Genomic DNA, 21,896 nt, shown 5'->3' on the forward strand with positions numbered 1-21,896 from the left:
GGTGGCACAGTGGTTAAGAATCCGCCTGCCAATGCAGGGGACACGGGTTCGAGCCCTGGTCTGGGGAGATCCAACATTCCGAGGAGCAACTAAGCCTGTGCACCACAACTACTGAGACCACATGCCACAACTACTGAAGCCCTCACACCTAGAGCCCGTGCTCCACAACAAGAGAAGCCACTGCAATGAGAAGCCAGCGCACCTCAGCGAAGAGTAGCCCCCGCCTGCTGCAACTAGAGAAAGCCCACGCATAGCAACAAAGACCCAGTGTAGGCAAAAATAAATAAATAAATAAATTAATTAAAAAAAAGAAAATTAGATCCTGGTGATGGTTGCACAGCTCCATAGGCTAAAAACCATTGAATTGTACACTTTGCATGGGTGAGCGTCAGGGTATATATATCTAAATGCAACTTTTTAAAAAAACAAACCCAGTAGAAAGGTAGTGGGGGAATAGCCAACCTCACCTATCTCATAGTCTTGGTGGTTTCTGACACTTACTGAAAGGAACCCTATAGTTATGCATGACCGAGTTGGCTTAGGTCAGTGTGTGTTACAAACTACCTTGCTTGTTACTGGTATGTGCTATTTTTTTCTAATATATATATGTATACCTAATATATACCAAATTTCCTAGGGAATTTGTTAACTCTTGTGACTAAGAGATCCATAGGTATTATAGTGAGGTTTCGTCTCCTCTGAGAATTTGAAACTAAGGAAGCCAGACAAAATAGAAAATATTATCATAGGGATGAAAACAAACATTATAAAAACAGCATAGAGGGAAATGATGGCTCCTCAGCCAACACTTGCCATATAATTGGTGGTCAGGACCACTTTTCCTTCTTTCTTTTTTTTTTAATTGTGGTAAAATATATAACATAAAATTTACCATTTTGACCCTGTACACTTAAAGTGTACAATTTTAAGTGCACAATTCAGTGGCATTAAGCACATTCGTGTTGTGCAGCCATCACCACCATCCACCTTCAGAACTTTTTCATCTTCCCAAACCTACACTGTGTACCAGCTGCCCATTTTCTGAAGTTAGCAACCCGAGTTTGATTTTCCCCCAAACTATTACTATGTGAACTTGGAAGAGCTACTCTGCTCTTCAAAGCCTTAGTTTCTCCATCCATGAAATGGGGATGATAGTTCTTGCCTGAAAGGGCCCATTTGAGGATTCAGTGAGAAGCGCAGTGTAACGTGCTTATTAAATGCCCACCCACCAGATCTGTGTCTCCTGCCCAGACAGTCTTCCTCAGCTGTAAGCCATCCTCCAGGTGCCTATCGAACATCTATAGGAAGTTCCAAGGTCACAAATACAACCTGCCCAAGTGGAGCTCAGCGCCCCCCCCACCGCAAGCTGCAGCCCCTCTTCCTGGGTCAAGGCCTCTCCATCCCCCCAATGCTCACACCAGACACTTGAGTCCCCTTGACTCAGCCCTCATCAGAGCCCTATTAGCTGCCGAGTCCTAATGGTCCCATCTCCTAGAATGCTGTTGAATCTGTCCCCTTACTGTCCCCTTACCATAATGCTGCCTTCGTTAAGGAACCATCAGCTCTCAACTCTACCGAAGTCCCCAGATGGGTCTCCTTTACTCCAATGTCTACACTGCTTCTCCTGATCTGGCTGCCTCCTTCTCAACAGCATCTCTACCCCTTCCCACTCCCACCCTCACCCTGTTGCAGTAAGATTCTTCTTTACTTGCATGCATGCCATTTCTCCTGCTAACCTACTTGAAAATGTAAATGCCTCTAATCCTTCAAGATTTAGCTCACTGGTCAAGGTTAGGGACCCCTCCTCTCTGCCCCCATCTCATTCTATGCTTCCCACTAATATTTGCTGAGTGTACTGCCAGGCCTTGTGCTGAGCACTTTGTGTGCATTATTTTATATTCTCTTCCCTCCTGATGTCAGATCTGTACTTCGTCATGATTGAGGTTGGTGCTATGGTTATCCTTGTCTTACAGATGAGAAAAATGAAACCTAGACAACTTAACTGCTCAAGGTCATACAGTGAGTAAGAGGAACTACCAGATACAAAAACCAATTCTGTCTGATTCTCTGAAATCTGCAGTATCACAAATATAATTTGTAACCTAACTTCTTCCTTCCTTGGTTCACTGGGTGAACTGTCTCATTTTTTACCCTACTGCTCTCATATCACTTCCTCTGCAGCCCTTTCTCACCTCTCTCCTTTCCCCAGCTGGCTTAGCTCTTTCTTGGTGTTTCCACAGGCAGCCCCAGGGAAATTTCCTGTTAAAATCCCAGTTCCAGCTTCTCTTGAAACAATCCAGAGATTGTCAACACCACGTCTGAATCTCGCCATGGCAGCAATTACCAGGGTTGAGTAGCATCTTCCGCCTCCTCCCCAGCTTTGAGATGGGGCGTGTGCTCGCAATTCTTTTTTTTTTTTTTTTTTGATGTTGGGGGTAGGAGTTTATTAATTAATTAATTAATTTTTGCTGTGTTGCGTCTTCGATTCTGTGCAAGGGCTTTCTCTAGTTGTGGCAGCTCGCAATTCTTCAAAGACCTCACCCCTCTCTGATAGCAGCCACTTCCGCCACCATCACCCGTGTGTGTTTCCTCCCTGGAGCCCTCACCCCTCTGAACTCTGCTGAGTCTCTCTTGCCTCCCAACAGTGATACCTAGAAAGGAAAAGATGGTGTCTTCTCTTTATTTTTTCATCTGGCCACATCTGATATATCCAACATGTTACCAGAAGTGACAGGACCAAAGGAATTCTTTGTCAAAGCAAAGCTTTAGGTCTGAGTCTGCTGCAGCTATTTGTCACTTGCTGCTGAACACACTACGTGGCATGACTGCTTTGTCCACTCAGCAACATCTTTCTCTTTGCCTGGTGGAGGCCACGGAGACAGGAAAAAGCCCTTTTGCAACAGAGGTGCTTTCCTCTGTGATTATAGATTCCTTGTTATAGAATTCCCTCAACTGTGACAGGACGGCCCCTTGACTTCTGTACAGAAAAGAGTTAACCCAGCACCCCCCAAATTGCACATCCTTATAAAGTCCTGCATACAAGGTTGGCCCTTGGCTGGTGTCTGAGAACTTGGATTTGGGGAGGGTTTCCCTATTTCCAGAACTGATAAGAGTGGCTCACTCTGCCTAAATTGTTTGTACAAACAATGTAATTTATGCTGAATACCTGTTTTCTTTCTTGGAGTCTGGAATTTTGGCACATGCTAGACAAAGAGTGCTTATGTGACCAGCACCAAAGAAAAACTCTGGGTACTGAGTTTCTAACAAGCTTCCCTTGCAGACAGCATTTTCACACGTGTTGTCACAACTTGTTGCCGGGGAATTAAGTGTGTTCTCTGTGATTCCACTAGGGAAAGGAGCCTTGGAAGCTTGTGCCTGGTTTCCGTCAGACTTCACCCCATGTGCCTTTTCTCTTTGTTGATTTAACTTTGTGTCCTTTTGTCGTAATAAATCATAGCCATGAGTAGGACTATGTACCCAGTCCTGTGGGCTCTCCCCTTGAGTCGTTGAAACTGGGGGTGGTCTTGGGGACACCTGACAGGCTCTCTCTGCTTGTCTGGATGCCACTTCCCCTCTTCCCTGAAGACTTCTTCCCTGGTTACCACACCTGGGAGTGATCTTTCCCTGTGCCCAGTGAAGCTGTATGTGCAAACTTTGGAAACAGAGACTTGGATCAAATCCTGCTTTGGCTTGGCATGGAGCAGGCCCTGGTAAATGGCCCCTCTTGTAAAGATTGTTTAGTCCCCTTGGCTGGTACTTAATCTTGGCCGGTTCAGCCTCCCTAAGAGCAGAGGCTTTGCAGACAAGGCCTGGGTTTGAATCCCTGCTCTTGACTCTCTTACCTTCTGGGAGCTTGCTTCTTCATCTGTAAAATGAAGAATTGGGTTTACTTTGGTGGAATCATGCAAAGTACTGCCCATAGTGCCTGGCACACAGTTAGTGCACAGCAAATGGGAACTTTTAACATTGTTTTGGTTATTGGTGTAAAAGTCTTCTCCCCAAATAGACAGGAAGCATCTCACTGTTCTGTGTTACTCTCTCAGGTTAGAGCATTCTCTTACACAAAGTAGGTGCTTGAAACTTTGTTGAAAGGGGAATATTTACTCTGCAGTAAAAGGCATGACTTTGTTGCCAAAATAAAAACAAAAGTAGTCATTACCATTTAAAAAATCACATTTGAGTGCTTATGTGCCATGCACTGGGCTAAACAATTTGCATAATTTATTCCATTTAATCTTCACAATGACCCTGTGAGCGTGTTACTATTATCACCATTTTAAAGATGAGGAAATGAAGCTTAGCACAATCATGGACTTATAGCAGATTAGTGGCAGAGCTGTAATTCAAAACCAGGTGTAGGGGCTTCCCTGGTGGCACAGTGGTTAAGAATCCGCCTGCCAATGCAGGGGACACAGGTTTGAGCCCTGGTCCATGAATATCCCACATGCCGCGGAGCAACTAAGCCCGTGTACCACAACTATGGAGCCTGCATGCCACAACTACTGAAGCCCACACACCTAGAGCCTGTGCTCCGCAACAAGAGAAGCCGCAACAAGAGAAGCCATCACAATGAGAAGCCCGCGCACTGCAATGAAGAATAGCCCCCGCTCACTGCAACCAGAGAAAAGCCCGTGTGCAGCAATGAAGACCCAATGCAGTCAAAAATAAAATAAATAAAATAAACAAACAAATAAACAAAAACCCCCAGGTATAGTAGTCTGCTCAGGCTGCCGTAACAAAATACCACAGATTGGGTGGCTTAAACAACATAAATTAATTTTCTCACAGTCTGGAGGCTGGAAGTCCAAGATCAAGGTGCTGTCAGGGTCAGTTTCACTATCCGTTGAGGAATCTCTTCCTGGTTTGTAGATGGTAGGTGTCTCCCTGGCTTTCTCAAAGGGCCTTTCCCTGGTGCATGAGTGTGGGAAGACTGAGCAAGGGTGTCTTTTCTTATAAGGACACTAATCTATAAAACCAGGGCTTCACGTTTACAACCTCATTTATCCTTAATTACTTCCCTAGAGGCACCATCTCCAAATACAGCCACACTGGAGGTTAGGGATTCAACATATGAATTTTGAGGGGGACACATTCAGTCCCTACACCAGGCCTATTTGACACTGGAGCAGTCACAAATTAGTCAAAACTTCCGACTTGTTCTGATGCCATATTAAGAACGATGTGGGGTTAGGAGGTAGGTGCTTAATTTCCTTAACTCAGTCAGAAACTTTAACCCAAATAGGGCTGCTAACCTTTCAGAGGTCTAGAAGCATCCCTCCCATAGGGCTTTGTCAGGGAACACTTGAAAGGGCTCCTGGATTTAGAAGTCCAGCTAACCTTGGAGTTTAGACTAAAAGGGAAAGAATTTGGAAGAGAGGGGAAAAATAAGTAATTCCACTGACTCAGAAGCCATGTCTCAGAAATAAAGTCTTTTAAATTTATTCCCCCAATCAGAAATGTTTGCTCAGGACTTCCTTGGCGGTCCAGTGGTTAAGACTCCATGCTTCCAATGCAGGGGGCATGGGTTCGATCCCTGGTCTAGCAACTAAGATCCCACATGCCGTGCTGTGCGGCCAAAAAGAAAAAGAAAAATAAAAGAAATGGTTTGCTGGGAGGTCCAGTGGCCTTTCCAGCTGATGGCAACAGGTAAGGGAAAGTTTCTTTGAAGTTCCTCCAAAGATGTTGTTTGAAGCAAATTTGTTTATCTGATTTCTTTTTGTGGTCAGATTGTTTCGGTTTTGATCTTTGTTCCGAAGGATGGAAGAATGTCTACAGGCATATTTCAAACACTACTTTCATTTTCTCCTTCTTTTCAGAAGCACCCAAACTAATCAGGACATTTGCTTGCTTTGTAATTATTTACTTAAAGGACTCCCTGTGTGTGTTCAGACAAGTAACTCGCTCTTCTTGTAAACTGTGAGGGGGCTGGAGATTGTACTGATATTCCCCAGTACCATTAAGCCAGACAGCTGCTGTGGTTCATCTGCCTTCAGAAGATCCATAAATCCTGAAATGTTAACTGAGTATAACTGGATCAGGATTCACAAGATATAAATTCTTAGACAATGACAAGGGACGATGCAAAGCTCTAGGAGTAGTATTTAAAGCTTGGTTCAGAACCCTGAATTTTTTCACTTATAAACAAGCAATTCTCTCTAAGAATTTGAATGCTGTTTCTCAGAATTTTTAATAGGAATTTTCTATTTTAATCTTCCTTGATCCAGAGACTTAAAAAAAAATTTTTTTTTTCTTCTGGAATTGAATCAAGAACTTCCAACTGAATTTCCAAAGATCCAAAAAGGGAAGGGAAGCTGCTTCCGGTGACAGGAGAGCAGCTGTTCAGAAATAAATTAAAAATGCTCCACTCCACCAAGGTGGAGCTGAACATGTGGTTAGTGTTTAATACCAGACTAATTCATTTTTTTTTAAAACAGTTACTAACTTTTTAAAACTAACTTTTATTTTTGGCTGTATTGGGTCTTAGTTACAGGCACGCGGGATCTTTCGTTGTGGCATGCAGACTTAGTTGCCCCGCGGCTTGTGGGATCTTAGTTCCCCGACCAGGGATCGAACCCGTGTCCCCTGCATTGGTGGGTGGATTCTTAACCACTGGACCACCAGGGAAGTTCCCAGACTAATTCTTGATAATATTATCTATATTTCATGTAGATAAAATGCATTTATGTATTTAAGTGTAGACCAAAGAGACCCTCAGGCAGCTTTGCATGGTTGCCAAACAGAATTCCTTGAAGGACACACTAACAAGACTTTTATTTGTGAACGTCATGCCATTGGAAGGAAGATGCGGTTCTACAGCAGAGGGTGGCAAACCCATGTCATATCTAGCCTACTGCCTGTTTAGTAAATAACGTGCTACAAGGGCAGAGTTTATTTGCAACAGAGGTGGTATGGCCCACAAAGCCTAAAATATTTACTACTGGCCCTTTGCAGAAAAACTCCCCTCCCCTCGAGGGCCTCGAGTTGGCCTTATTTCCACCTCCTTATCCACAGGCCTAGATGAGGAACATGGTATATCAAGTATCCCATGAAGAACCGATCACTCAAACCCTGGCTGGGCTGTGCTTCTGCTGACATGACAAGCTTTGCAGTCCACTAATGCTTGAGCCACAGGTTTAACTAATATGGTCAAAGCGGGCTTCCCTGGTGGTGCAGTGGTTAACAATCTGCCTGCCAATGCAAGGGACACGGGTTCAAGCCCTGGCCTGGGAAGATCTCGCATGCCGCGGAGCAACTAAGCCTGTGTGCCACAACTACTGAGCCTGAACTCTAGAGCCCGTAAGCCACAACTACTGAGCCAGCGTGCCTAGAGCCCGTGCTCAGCAACAAGAGAAGCCATGACAATGAGAAGCCCGTGCACCGCCAACGAAGAGTAGACCCTGCTCACTGCAACTAGAGAAAAGCCCACGCACAGCAACGAAGACCCAACATAGCCAAAAAAAAAAGAAAGAAAGAAAAGAAAGATGGTCAAAGAGGTTGAAACACCTCTACTCTGAATCAGCAGAGTCCAGAAAAGAAATAGATAAGAACTTTATTTTTAAAACTTTAAAATTAGCAACCATTAGAGGGGAATCTTCTTTAACTTAATCTTTTCTTCAACGTTTGAAAAGTATCTCATCTTTGTTAAAAGTTCCTTGGCTTTTTCAAAATCATCTGAAATAAAGAGAGACATTAATGCGAGGCTTCATTTCAAGCAAGAATAAAATCACTCTATTATCCAAGGCAGCTGGATCAAAGCTGAGCCCTGGGCTCTGGAAGGCTGATCAATTACTCAGTAGATTTGAGAAAGAGAAAACATCTGGATTGTTCAGGGGATAAAGGGCTTAACCAAAGGGAGCAAAAGCATGCTTCTTCACAGGATTCAGACTTTAAATGAGAAGCTGCTCTTCTTCTTCAGGACAATACCCAATAACTAAGTTGTGTTTTAAGAGTTTCATCCTATCATACACAGTGGTCTAACCCTGACGAGGATGTGGAAGCACCTGGTGCTTCCTCTGTGCCAGGTGCTGCGATACAGAGCTGCCCCCAGGAGGCTGGCAGGTTCTGGAAAGATGCCCTTAGACCCGTGGTTCTTGACTGTGGGTGATTTCTCGCCTGTGGGGATGTTTGGCAATGTCTGGAGACGTTTTTGGTTGTCACCCTGGGGAGGTGGCACTGACATCTAGTGGGCAGAGGCCAGAGGTGCTGCCAAACAGCCTACAGTGTACAGGACAGCCCCCCATGACAAAGAATTATCTGGCCCAAAATGTTGGTAGTACCAAGGTTGAGAAACCCTTAGATTTATGTGTAATAACATAATACACCGTTATATTCATATATGGTTAAAACTACCAAGAAAAGCAAGGGAATGGTTAGTACAAAAATTCAGGAGAATAGTTGCTACCAGGGAAGGGGAATGCAATTACAAAGGGCCTACCAGGGGCTTGAAGGCAGTGGTCGTTTTTTTTGTTTTTGTTTTTTTGCTGTATGTGGGCCTCTCACTATCGTGGCCTCTCCTGTTGCGGAGCACAGGCACCGGACGCGCAGGCTCAGCGGCCATGGCTCACGGGCCCAGCCGCTCCACAGCATGTGGGATCTTCCCGGACCGGGGCACGAACCCGTGTCCCCTGCATCGGCAGGCAGACTCTCAACCACTGAGCCACCAGGGAAGCCCCAGCTCCTTGTTTTGAGTGGGGATTGACTCCCGGGCTGGACATTTTCTTTTTCCTGGCTCCTTGAGAGGCCTCTATGTTCTATTTGACCCTGCTCCTCCCATGGGAACTTGTCAGTCCTCCTCCTTTTTGAACTTCTACTGACTGCGTGTCACCATGGTGCTTGATCTACCTCTTTTCTTGCTGCTGTGACTTTACAGGCAGATCTTGTTTTATCACGCTTTGCAGATACTGCGTTTTTTACAAATTGAAGGTTTGTGGCAACCCTGCGTTGAGCAAGTCTATGTATAACATTTCCCCAACAGCATTTGCTCACTTCGTGTCCCTGTGTCAGACTTTGGTAATTCTCCCAATTTTTCAAACTTTCATTATTATTATATTTGTTCTGGTGATCTGTCATCAGTGATCTTTGATGTTGCTATGTTTAAAAGATTATGACTCACTGAAGGCTCAGAGCATGGTTAGCAATTTTTAGCAATAAAGTATTTTTTAATTAATTGGTTTTATTAGACATAATGCTACTGCACACGTAATAGACTACAATTAGTGTAAACAAACTTTGACATGCAGGGAAAAAAAAATTCATGTGACTTGTTTTATTGCAATATTTACTTTCTTGTGGTGGTCTGGAACCAAACCCGCAGTACCTCTGTGGTCTACCTGTACATAGGAAAAATTGGAATTTCTCTGGCTTCTTTGAGAGACTTAAGATTCCCCACACTGGCTCCTTTAAGACCTCTCGCCTCCTCCTCCCTCCTCTCACCACCTTCCATATTCCCTTCTCTCGCATCCTTTGATATGCCCCCCTCAAGCCCCTACCTCCTCAGTCCCTCTGTCCATCCTACCAGACCTTTCCCTTCCCACTCCCGCCCCCCAACTCCCTACAAGCACTGGACTTTTGGGCCTCCTGTCCCCATCAGGGGCTTGCAAGGGACTCAGGTACCTCCAAAAGCAACCACCTGAAGCTGAAAAGAAAAAAAAAAGCTAACTGGAAACAGATATTTAGTCCACAGACTCCACTAAGATTATATATCAGGGCAAAAAAACCCCACCCCAAAACAAAAAAGCAAACAACCAAACCAAAAAAACCTTTAAAAAACCTCTACAACTCACGTTGAGCAGGCAACTTTTAAAACTTGCTCCATCTGCCAGAAACTCAATTCAGATAAATATATAAAATAGAGCAAAAATGAGAACTACCCATATAAACTAGAGAGTTTAAATTTTTTTCTTTAATTTCCCAGTTTTACTGAGATATAACTGACATAAAGTCATATTAGTTTTAGGTGTATAACATGATTTGATATATGTACATATTGCAAAATGATTACCACAAAAAGTTTAGTTAACATCCATCACCTCACATAAAGTGAGTTTTATATTATCTTATTTGTGCCTGATTCATGACAGAATTTTTTAATGAAACCTGTAAGATCTATTTGCATCTGTCTGTATATTTATATATCTATACATATACATAAACATATATTTCCCTACCTTCAGATGGTATTATGAAATTAATTTATAAAATCCTCTGAAGGAACTGTATCCTAATTTGCTTAGAGAGAAATGAGTACTTACATAAATTAAATCTTCCTAAAACTTCCAGAAATATAAGAACCAACTCAAATGTTTTCAATTCCATGTAATTTGGGTAAATCTTTGGTAAATAAAACTAGTGTGATGTTCTTGGTTTAATAAAATGGATATGTCTTCAGAGTTGTTAACATTAAATATAACGCAAGCATACTTTTTTTTTTTTTGCGGTACGCGGGCCTCTCACTGCTGTGGCCTCTCCCGTTGCGGAGCACAGGCTCCGAACGTGCAGGCTCAGCGGCCATGGCTCACGGGCCTAGCTGCTCTGCGGCGTGTGGGATCTTCCTGGACCGGGGCACAAACCCGTGTCCCCTGCATCGGCAGGCGGACTCTCAACCACTGCACCACCAGGGAAGCCCAATAAAGTCTTCTTGATTTTGAACTGACTTTGAAGTTTCTGAGAGGTCCCCTGGAAAACCTCAAAGGATTTGTTCTCTCACCTTGTAAAAAGAGAGATGTTAAACTGAGTAGGTTTATTTGATATATTAAATTACAATGGAAGCAGTGTCAAAGAAAAGATACTTAACCTTCCCTAGGTTGTTTTTATATGGGTTAAATGTTATTATTTCAGAAATTGTACAAAGTTCTTAGAATTTGTCAATGCCCTCATTATCCATGATATATCCTGGTAAGATGTTACCGCCCAGGGCTTCCCTGGTGGCGCAGTGGTTGAGAGTCCGCCTGCTGATGCAGGGGACATGGGTTCGTGTCCCGGTCCGGGAAGATCCCACATGCCGCAGAGCGGCTGGGCCTGTGAGCCATGGCCGCCGAGCCTGCACATCCGGAGCCTGTGCTCCGCAACGGGAGAGGCCACAACAGTGAGAGGCCCGTGTACCGCAAAAAACAAAACAAAACAAAAAACTGTGGGCTTTTTCCTCTCTCTCTCTCTCTCCCCCTCTCTCTCTTTTTCTCTCTTACTCCTCTTCCTCTTTCTCTTTCTCTTTCTGTGCTATGTGAGGACACAACAAGAAAGCAACCATCTGCAAGCCAAGAAGAGAGCTCTCACCAGAGCCCAACCACGCTGGCACCTTGACCCCAGACTTCCAGCCTCTAGAACTGTAAGAAAATAAATTTCTTCTGTTTAAAAAAAAAAAAGATGTTATCGCCCAGTTATTATTTTAAAATGTGATATGTCACAGAAACAACTAGATTTCCTTTTCAGTTGTGTTATTTTTATAATAACCTCTCATCAGATCTTTAACTATGGCCATTTTAAGTCTTTTGCTATCCATGGATGGTTGTTACCTTACTCTGATGCTTTCCTAAAAGCTCTTACAACCAGCTATAAGCCAGAGTACTTGTGATCAATAAACAGGTACTGTACCAGGTACTCTGTGGTACAGGCTTCTGATGGCATTGCTTACATTACTGAGTTCAAATCTGTCGACCAAGTCAGAATTTCCAAAATGCTAATGAAAAAGCTGATGGGTTCATGAAACTGCTAACCCAAGATCAAGCAGAACAAAATTAACTACATAGGATTGAGTAAACTGATAAGTTGATTATAATTTTTTATTCGAACTATTGCTGGCTTTTAAATGTTCTATTTTCTAATATGAGGAAATCCCCTTTCCTTTTCTCTTAAGCTATCTATGACTCATTAACAATCTAGTAAATTATACACTTTTGTAAACAAAATTAAAACATCTTCTTCTCCCTGCCTGATCCCTCAAAAAGTTAGAAACTATTGTTGAGTATTCTTGTTTTCACGGCAATATAGTTATTTGCATAGCTTCAGTAAGAATCTGTCCTCTTTGTGATAGGACATAATTAAAAATAAGGCTTTGACGGGAATGTCATATTTGAAAATGATGCATAAAGTCATCAATTTTAAGGAAATAAGGTTGATTTTATAGAGATAATGCTTTCAAAGCCCTATTGCAAAAACTGGCCTGGTACCTGGTTTACAGGGTTCCCAGCCTTACAGGTGATTAAGGGCACTCGGCAGGCCCATGAATCTTAGAATATTTGGGGGACGTTGGGAAGACAGGAATTCACCTTAAACTATAGGTAATGCAGGTGAAGAATTCTGATGGAGAAATCTTGGCTTGACTTCCTAGCAGAGAAGTTTTTCAAGTCTAATCTGAGATTCCAGGCAGATTCTAATCTGAGATACAGGCAGACCTCAGAGATACTGGGGGCTGGGTTCCAGACCACTGCAACAAAGTGAATGTTGAAATAAAGCAAGTCACACAAATTTTTTGGTTTCCCAGTGCATGTAAGTATTGATACTGTACTATAGTCTATTAAGTGCACAATAGCATTATGTCTAAAGAAACAATGTACATACCTTAATTAAAAATATTTTATTGCAGAAAAATGCTAACCATCATCTGACACCACAGGAGTGCTACAAACCTTCAATTCGTAAAAAATGCAGTATCTGCAAAGTGCAATAAAACCAGTTATGCCTGTAAAATGTTCCATTAGGAAAACTTAAAAAGGCCTTTATGGTCAGTTACCATTCTTGCTGCACTTAATAAATAATCAGGCCAAATTTCATGAAACTAAATTTATTTTGTAAACAAGAACAATGTTACTTTATCTTTGATTAAAAAGAGGGGGTGATTGTGGAGAGAAATTTTATGTTTCAGTGGAAAAGAATAACACAACCTTGCGAGTGATCAGAATCCTGTCCTGTTCATTGTCTTTGAGGTTTTAGTATCTACTTGTAAACTGAACTGGATCCTTACACATTTTGTCGGCCCTCAGCAAATCCTCAATTCTTCTAGTTTCTTTCAACATCTGGCTACAACTTTCCAAACCAATGTTTCCAATGTTCCTCCCTCCCTCCTGACTTACTGTCACTAAGAACTAAAACCTGACTGCCCAGATCCTCAGTGGGACTCAGGTTGTCTTATAGCTGCCCCTTTCCTCCAGGATCTGGTAAAGTCCTGCAAGCTGAAGCTGGAGGACTTGATAGAAACTTCAAAGAACTCATCACAACGAATCACGGGCAACCTTTGTGCCTGGAGCTGCTGTACACGGGCCACTCAGAAAGCGCACACCTTCCATACTGTGCTCTGGGGAATAACCATGACTGGGATGCTGATGTCTCTGCCATCACCACAAACATTCAAACTATAAGCCAGGAGATGCGTCAGACTGCCTCTGCTGTCCTCATGCCACCACCTAAAGACGCTTAAGCGGTCAGTGTCTTCTCAGGTGGCTGCCCTCTGGACTCAGAAACTGGGGTTATAGTCGGCTCCAGACATTGACCTTTGTTTTCCTTTTCGTTTCCATAGAGATGCTCCTCATTAAATGCACATTTGCTCATGTCATCCCCCAAATATCCTCTACTATCAGGCCTCAACAGATGGCTCAGCTAGTCCTTCATAAACAAAAGACTGAGTGAGAAATGGACTTATGTCGCTCAGAGGAAAGAAGGTCTTTTCTGTCTCTTTCTTGCTGTTTGTTCCAGTCAACACCTGATGATAGGGCCCCTGTCTCCAGGCTCTGTGGGAGGGTGGGAGCCGAACTTCCATAAGGGCCAATTAACAAACCCAGATGGGTTTCATAGGACCAACTCCTTCTTCCCGCTTTTTGTAATATTTCACTTCCCCAATTCTACTGAGCCCCTGTGCACCCCTGCCCTACTCCCTCATTCTCCCTTTAAAATGCCCAGTTATCTCTGTACAAATCGAAATTGAGTTCAGTTCACGCTGGACTCTTTTCCCTATCACCATAGTTATTACTGATTCAAATCTGTCCTTACCACGTTAACTAGTATCTGGCTTTGTTTATCTGTGACAGTGCATCTCTCTGAGTTCCTGCTGTCAATTCTTTAGGTGTGCACCCAGAAGTGGAATTGCTGGATTGCACCATAATTCTATTTTTAATTTTTTGAGGAACTGCCATACTGTTTTCCACAGTGGGTGCACTATTTTACATTCCCACCAGCAGTGCACCAAGGTCCCAACTTCTCCACATCCTTGCCCACATTTGCTATTTTCTCTTTTTTTTTTAATAGCATCCATCTTTATAGGTGTGAGGTGGTATCTCACTGTGGTTTTGATTTTCATTTCCCTAATGATTAGTGATGTTGAGCACCTTTTTTCTATTTCTTAATCTGGGTGGTGGGGACATGGGTGTTTCTTCTGTTGTTATTCTTCCATTGTACTTATGTACTATTCATTCTTTAAGAAATTGTATTTTATAATTAAAAAAATAAAAGCCCACAAAGGTATAACAGGAACTTGGTGGAACATAATCTGACCATCTTAACCAGTAGGCTGGGGACATGGATTTCAGGCAGATACGTTGGGCCAGCTTCCTGTCTTTTCTGCTATTAATCTATATTCCTACCCATCTTTTTAGAGACACCCCTCCCTCCCCGCCACCTTCTGCCTGCTTCTCAGAATAAACTCCTACAGTCCCTACAAAGTAGGCAGTACACTGTGCAAGCTTATCTCCTTGGCCCTCAGTGATCGGACTGGAGTGGACATCTGACTCAAACTGGGGCAATCAAATCCCCCCTCCCAGGAATCTAGATTGGATCTAGAAGACTCTAGTCAGATGGTAAAAGGCCTTGTTCTTATGAGGTAATAGACCAAGGGGGACTGAGGAGTCATCCAGTGGGGGAGGCCAGTTTGGAGCACCAATAAGGAAGCAGACGGAACTGGTGTATAGCGGTGGGGAGAAGGACGGAGTGGTCAGCTAGGCCACCAAGTTCAGGACCACAGTCTTGGTTCCAGACTGCTTTCTGGTTCCCAGGTCTTGTTCTAGAAAAGCTCTTATCACACAATACTATACTCATCTCAGGGACTTTGGATTCTGAGAGATAGACCTGATTCCTTAGAGTAACCTCCTTTTATCTGGGCTAGTATGAGTTGCGTTCTCCTTTCTGTAGTCAAACGATCCCTAAGCCAAAGGGCTATTAAGCTCTTATTTAAGGAGTGGCACAAGTCAGGATGGAGAGGAAGGCTGTTCTTGCTTAAAAATAGCTAGAAATAGATCTAGTCTCTTTAGCCTGAGAGCCAGGAGCAGTGGGGACAAGGATGAACACGCCCTATTTGCAATCTGGGCACTGCTCGGCCATGGGATTCTCCTCCTGGGCTTTGCAGAAGAAAGGGGTGTGCGGGCTTTGCCAAATGTTGACTGTGCAGCCTTGCCCTCAGAGCCTGCCTGTGTTGGCTTCAGCCCACATCCCTCACCTTATCTTCTCCTACTTGCTAAAGGGGAATGGGAGCACTTTCTCTCATCTAATCTTCAATGGGCGTTATCACTGGTTTGGGCACACCCCTTGTTTCTCTAGCAAGACTGTGAATCCTTGAAGGCAGAAATGTAGACTCATCTATATTTTATAGCTCCCATGTACCTGTCATAGGATGGGCATATAATAGCTACTTATTGAATGGATGGTTATACCTCAGTGCTTACAATTTCTTTCCATATTTAAGAAAGTCAAGAAATGAAGGAAGTACCTCTTTCAAAAGCTCTGCTCACATTGTCAGTCAATTCTTTCTGTTTAGCTGAAAAAGAAAAACATTATCTTAATTTTTACTTAAATAGACTCATAATATGAAGACAACGCTTTGTCATCTTGTTGTTGTGAACACAACATAGCAGGGAGTTTGGATTCAAGGGTAAGGCCTCATAACCTGTCTCTACAGTTCCACGATGGCAGCTCCTGTTTAGTGCAGCTCTGGCTGATCTTAGTTACACTGTTTTTCTATCCACGAAAGGTCTGAGGGGCAATCACCAAAGCTCATAAAATGGCTATAGAAGCATTAAAAAAAAAAAAGACAAAGAAGTGCCTTAGATTATCTCCACAAGGCACTCTGAGTCTTCCAGATTTCAGCTAGGAGAAAATTAACAAGCGGGACTTGCCTATCAGCAGGGCATTAGAGTGTGTCAGGCAACTACTAGCAAATTATACAGCCTCTCAGGAAAATGAAACATTTCGATCATATTGTACCTTAAGTGAGAAGATGCCAGATGAAGTAAAGGACAGCTACCTCACATTTTTATTGTTTCCTCATTGGAAAATTGTATGATAAGTGCCTTTTTCAGATACAAACAGTATCAATCATTTATATGGTGCCTGCTTTCAAAGCACTTTCAAATACATTATATCCCCATGGTAAGCAATGACAGGTACTGGGAGAACATATATGGTCACATGGTTGGTGAGTGGAGGAGCTAAGAGCAGACCCCAAGTCAACTGACTTCTGGTCCAGTGGTTGCAAACTCGCTTCTCAGGTAGCAACGTGGTGTTGACAAAAGAACACTGGATTAGGAGCCTGGAGGCTCTGAAGTCCTGACCCCAAAACTATCTAGCTCATGCGCTTGAACGTTCACATTACCTGGGCCTTAGCAGGTAAAAGGAAATTTAGGAATTACTCTAAATGAAGGTCAGTGACCTGCTCAAAACGAGATGTTAACTATAGAGCTAGAAATAACCCCCACCATTTATTGGGAACTTACCACGGGCCAGACACTGTGTCAAGTGTTTTACATGCTTCAACTTAATTGTTGCAACAACCAGTTTACAGATGTCTTTTCAAGCTTTTCAAGACTCCATTTTACAGATGAGGAAACTGAAGCTCAGAGGGGTGAAGTCACTTTACTGAAGGTCACACAAAAAGTCAGTGGCAGTGTTGGGACTGAACCCAAGTCCACCTCACCCAGAGCTTCATGAACCTCTGCCTTCCAAAGCCGTGCAGCTGGGCCTTCTGACTAAAAATCCCGAGTTTCTCTTTCCCCAACACCACCCAGCCCTAATGTTGCTGGTACAACCCTAGCTGACAGCTCCCCCACCACAACTTCTATTTTACTGCTTTTAACTTCTTTGTTTGTTATTTATTCACTCACTTGACAAATATTTACTGAGTCCCTATTATACTCCAAGTACTACTGCATGTGCTAAGGATGTGAGGGAAGCAAAAAGAAGACACAATTTCTGCCTCTGTAGAACTTCTGGTCTAGTAGAGGAGGCTGATATTGGTCCAGTAATCTCACATAGACCAGTGATTAATCCTACAAAGGAGAGGTACCCACGACCAAAAGGTATAGACAGAGAGGTCGTCTGCAGATTCTCTGAGGAAGTGAGGATTGCCCCCAGATCTGAAGGAGGAAGAGTTAAATAGATGGGGTAGAGGAGAAGAGGGTTTCGGGCAGAAGCAACAGCACGTGCAAATGCCCTGGGCAGGGGGGTACAAGGTACAGATGAAGAACTAGAAGCAATCTGTGTGGCTGGAGTGGAAGGAGCAAATGGGAGGAAGCAGAGGCCAAGCCATGCAGGTTTCTTTAACCTGAGGCAGGGGGCGGGGAGCCACTTAAAGTTTTTAAGCAAGGCCAAGGGTGATATGATTAGATTTGGGTTTCAAAAAGATCACACAAGTGACAGGGTAGGAATATATCAGATTGAAGGTAGAGACGGACCAGTGTGGAGTTACTCCAGTTGTCCGGGTGAGAGAGAATGGTAGCTTGGGACAGGGTGGTGGCAGTGAAAATGTATAGATGGATCTGAGACACATTTAGAAGGTCAGCTTTTCAAGACTCGGTGATGGACTGTCTATGGGGGTAAGGGAGAATAAGTTGTGAAGGACACCTCCTCGGTGTTTTGGACTTGTACAACCGCAGAGCGTCATTCACTTAGAAAGCGAACATCAGCAGAGGAGCAGAAGAGAGACGCTCATGACTTCCATTTGGGACACACTGAGTTGGAATATATAAACTCCAAGAAGGCCCAGGCCATGTCTTTCTTGTTCACTGCTGTATCCGCGGTGTCCTGCACAGTGCCTGATACAGTAGGCATGCCATAACATTTGTGAAAGTTCATATCTGCATAATTTGAATGAGAAACCTGGAGCCTTTTCTATATGGCATGGTTAATTTTACGTGCCAGCTTGTTTAGGCTGTGGTGCCCAATTGTTTGATCAAACACTAGTCTAGATGTTGCTGTGAAGGTATTCTGTAGATGTGATTAACATTTACAGTCAGTTGACTTTAAGGAGATTATCTTCCATAACATAGGTGGGCCTCATCCAATCAGTTGAAGGTAATAAGCAAAAACTGAGGTTTCCCAAGGAAGGAATTCTGCCTCATGACTAACATAGAAGTCCTGCCTGAGCTTCCAGCCTGCTAGTCTATCTACATATTTTGAACTTGCTAGCTCTCATAATCACATGAGCCATTCCTTAAAATAAATTTCTCTCTCTCCACATACACATACACTACTGATTCTGTTTCTCTGGAGAACCCTGACTGATACACTATGGAATAAAGTGGAAAGTAAAGCAATATGGGATCATAAGATCAAGGTTTCAATCTTTGCTCTGCTATATCTGCTGTGTGACCTTGGGCATTCCCATGAACTTCTGAGGCCTATTTTTCTTGTCAGAGATATCCAAAGGATGTCATGGTGGGAAGGAGCACAGCAATCTGCAAAATACTATTATATTCTTGGTTTAAGTCCGCCTTCCAGAGAATTAGGAATTTTGCAAGCCTAGCCTCTAAACAAAATGGGTTTCAGCGTAATCAAGAAAAAAAAAATTCCCTGAATCATTATGAAGGCCAATATGTAGTCTTTATATCCATTTTTCACTTAACCCCTACATGTACTCAAAATAGCAATAAAATGCAGTCGGTGGTATTTTATCTTTTACCTCTGACAATAGATTCCATCTCTTTCATGGCAGTTTCACCTTGAGCTTCTGCAAGTTTTTCATTGATTTCCATTATTTCCATGAGGAATTGACTGTCCATTTCATAATCTGTCCCTTCGGGAATCTCTACTCCACAGAGCTTTAGCTATTGGGGCATAAAGCAGGGAAAATAAGTTTAATTCAAGAAACTATGGCCAGAGTCATAAATCCTCCTCACCATAAATCCTCCTCACCATTCAGAACAGAATGCCACTCACAGGGAAAACTTGAACTGTCTCAATAGTGAAAGTGTGAGGGTAGGGTACTGGAAAGTTAGACTGAGATAGGAGTGCTGGGATGGGATCACTCCCTGCTACCTGGCACTATGTGACCTTGGGGGAGTCATTCTTCCACTTGGGAAAAAAGTGGAAGGAGGTTGAATTAGATATTTGTAAAAATTCTATTAAATCCTAAAATTCTAAGGTGCTCACTTCTCCCCCACAAAAAACCAAAAATTACTCTTCCCTAAAAGCCAGCACTATCTAATCCTTGAAATTTATAGAAAATGGTAAAAAAAAAAAAAAAAAAAAAGGCAATTGGGCAAGTAAAATTTACAGACATACTCAGAGAAAACTATACTCATGTAATAGTATCTTTGAGATTAATTATCGTTGGGTCCCTAGATTAGCTCAGGTCTCAAGCACTCTTCTGTTGAACACAGGGGAGCAGCTGTCCTACAGAGCAATGGGACCAGGCTGTCATGATAGAAGGGTGGGAAAATCACCTTACAAGGTATAGTCCCCTGCTCAGGGGGGCCAGAAGAGTCTTATAGGCATCATTAACAAGGGTCGAATGCTTCTCTGAGAAATCCTTTTCAGTCTGTAAGTGGAAATGAAGATAGTCATATTACCATGCAAATAGGCCATCTTACATTCACAAACTGTTTCATAAAATACTGATGGGCAAGCACATAAGGAAGTGACCAAAGGAGAACCAGTATGGGATAAGCTGTTTTTATTTTCAGGTGATGGGTTCTAATTCTGCTGGGAAATCAGGTAAAAGCTCTGAGTGTAAGACAGGAACAGCATCTGGATGGCTGGGGTCAGGCTACCTCAGGGTGAAGCTGGCTGTCCAGCTCTGTCCTTGATAACCATAAGGACACTGCCACCCACCCAGGGTACACACGTGTTTGGGTGTGATTATGGGTGGCCAATAGGCTACCTGAGACCTCTGGCTGAAGAAATCTGGGTGGATAAGACGCTGTAGTTGCTGGTACCTATGCTGGAGCTTTGCAGTGTCAACTCTGAAGGAGCGGTTGCTGGAAGGAAATCAGGAGATGAAATTCATGCATCAAATGTTTATAGATTTGTATAGTATGGGCCTGGTTCCTGTTCTCATGGGGGATGACGCAATAAACATATAGACAGAGCTATTTCAAAAAGTGGTAGGTGCTGCAAAGGAAAACAGAATAGGATAAGAGAATGGTAGACGTGGTGGACAAAGAGATGACATTTGAGCTGAGACCTGAATGATGATGAGGAGTAACTGAAGATCACAGGAAAGAGTCATTCAGGCACAGGGAACATGCAAAGGCCTTGAAGGGGGAACAAGATTGGTATGCTTGAACAACGTAAAGAGCAGTGTTACTGCACCCCTTCATAAGTGCTCAGTGACTGGTGGGGCCAGAGCCCAGAGTTACGGGGAAGAGGCATTCCTGAATCCCACTCTATTTTTCTAAGGCCCAGGTCCCTTCATCTCTATCTCTCACTTTATTTTAATCGAATCCTCTTCGCTTTCTATTCCCAGAGCGTGCCCTATCTCATTAGTTTAGCTTCGCCCAAACTTCACCACCTCTCCAAGCTCCTCAACCTTCGGAGGTAAACAGAAAAAACATCTATTTCTCAGACCTTCCAATTCTCACTTTTCCCTTAGACTCTGCCCATAGCATTAAGTTTTTCTTTGCTCTTACTCTCTCATTTTGGATAACACCTCATTATTTCTTTCTTAAAAGTCTCAACCCAACTTTAAACCTTTTGAACCTATTCCTCAAGACTCCATCCGCCAAGGGCCGCGCAAGCACCCTTCCCTCAGGCCCCACCTCTGAACTTCCTTCTCTCAGATCCCGCCCCTCAAGTCTCCCTCCATTGCAGGCTCCAAACCTCAATTTCCCCTAATCACACTCCTCGCCCCACCAGTCCACGCTCCACTCTCGTCATCATCCCACAAAGCTTGGCCGCTCAGTCCGGCCCCTCGGTTTCCTCTCCCGACACATCCCACCCACCTTCTCCCAGGCCCCACCCCCGGCCCCTGTTCTCTAGGGCTCCGCCTACCCATGTAACTGGTCCCGCCTTCTCCTCCCTTAGCCTGACCAGCCCTCCATCTCGCACGCCCAGACGTATTTCCCGAAACCGCTTCCCTTACCAGTCCATGAGGCTGAAGTAGTCTCGCGTGGGGTCAGGTGGCTGCAGCGCGCGGCACTGAGGGCAGAAGAACCGGTCCCCCCGCAAGGGGCCCCCTAGGCCGCCGCAGTTCCAACACCGGGGGGAGTTGCTTCCCGCCAGTGACGCAGCACTGCAGTTTAGCGGTCTCCTCCCGAGCACCCCTGTCGGCCATAACCCCGACACCCGGAGCAAGGCCCTGGTTCTTCCGCACCACATCTGGCTGGCGGCCGGCCTCCCCGCGGTCACCTGTTGGGGAGAGAAAGTGGTCGACCAGACTGGTGCTGCTGATTGGCCGGGAAGCTGAAGGGGCGGGACTACCCGGGGGAAACCTGGATTTTGAGTCCCGCTCTGCGTTTTAAACCACAACTCCCAGAAAGCATTGAGGCTATGTGGGCCGCCACATCCGCTGTTTGTCATTGGTCCGGCGGGGGCGGAGGGGTGTTTTGATTGGCTGAGGGTGGAGTTTGTATCAGCGGGTTTAGCGCCACTCCGCTGGCTACGGCTGCTCAGAGTGTGCGGTGCTAGGTGGGCTCGCGGTGAGTCATAGTGGGAACTTCTCTTGGGTACTGAGGGGTTCGAATCCTGTCCTCAGGGTCTTTTTG

At 44.0% G+C, this 21,896-nt stretch overlaps 2 protein-coding genes across 8 annotated transcripts in view; one reads left to right on the forward strand and one right to left on the reverse strand.

Annotated features, from left to right (window-relative positions):
* Nucleotides 1-21,585, reverse strand: part of HSCB (HscB mitochondrial iron-sulfur cluster cochaperone) — a 34,395-nt gene extending 12,810 nt beyond the window's left edge. For 2 of the 5 annotated variants that reach the window (XR_007471635.1, XM_049697773.1), the window contains exons 1-5: nt 21,275-21,585; nt 20,075-20,171; nt 19,643-19,732; nt 18,875-19,019; nt 15,689-15,736 (exon numbers count right to left, since the gene is read on the reverse strand). Coding sequence is in view for 4 of the 5 variants with exons in the window: in XM_049697773.1 (XP_049553730.1) it covers nt 15,689-15,736; nt 18,875-19,019; nt 19,643-19,732; nt 20,075-20,171; nt 21,275-21,510 (616 nt within the window). In the remaining variant the exon portion in view is untranslated. Of the gene's footprint in view, nt 1-7,524; nt 7,672-15,688; nt 15,737-18,874; nt 19,020-19,637; nt 19,733-20,074; nt 20,172-21,274 lie in introns of those variants that run through there. The other 3 variants (XM_004283771.4, XM_033412720.2, XM_033412721.2) reach the window with 3 other exon arrangements.
* CHEK2 (checkpoint kinase 2) overlaps nt 21,571-21,896 on the forward strand; it is a 42,232-nt gene continuing 41,906 nt past the window's right edge. For all 3 annotated transcript variants that reach the window (XM_033412715.2, XM_004283772.4, XM_033412716.2), the window contains exon 1: nt 21,571-21,830. The gene's annotated coding sequence lies outside the window, so the exon portion shown is untranslated. The remainder of the gene's footprint in view (nt 21,831-21,896) is intronic.

The sequence above is a fragment of the Orcinus orca genome, chromosome 15 (genome assembly GCF_937001465.1).
Source record: "Orcinus orca chromosome 15, mOrcOrc1.1, whole genome shotgun sequence".
In the NCBI taxonomy this organism is placed as follows: domain Eukaryota; kingdom Metazoa; phylum Chordata; class Mammalia; order Artiodactyla; family Delphinidae; genus Orcinus; species Orcinus orca.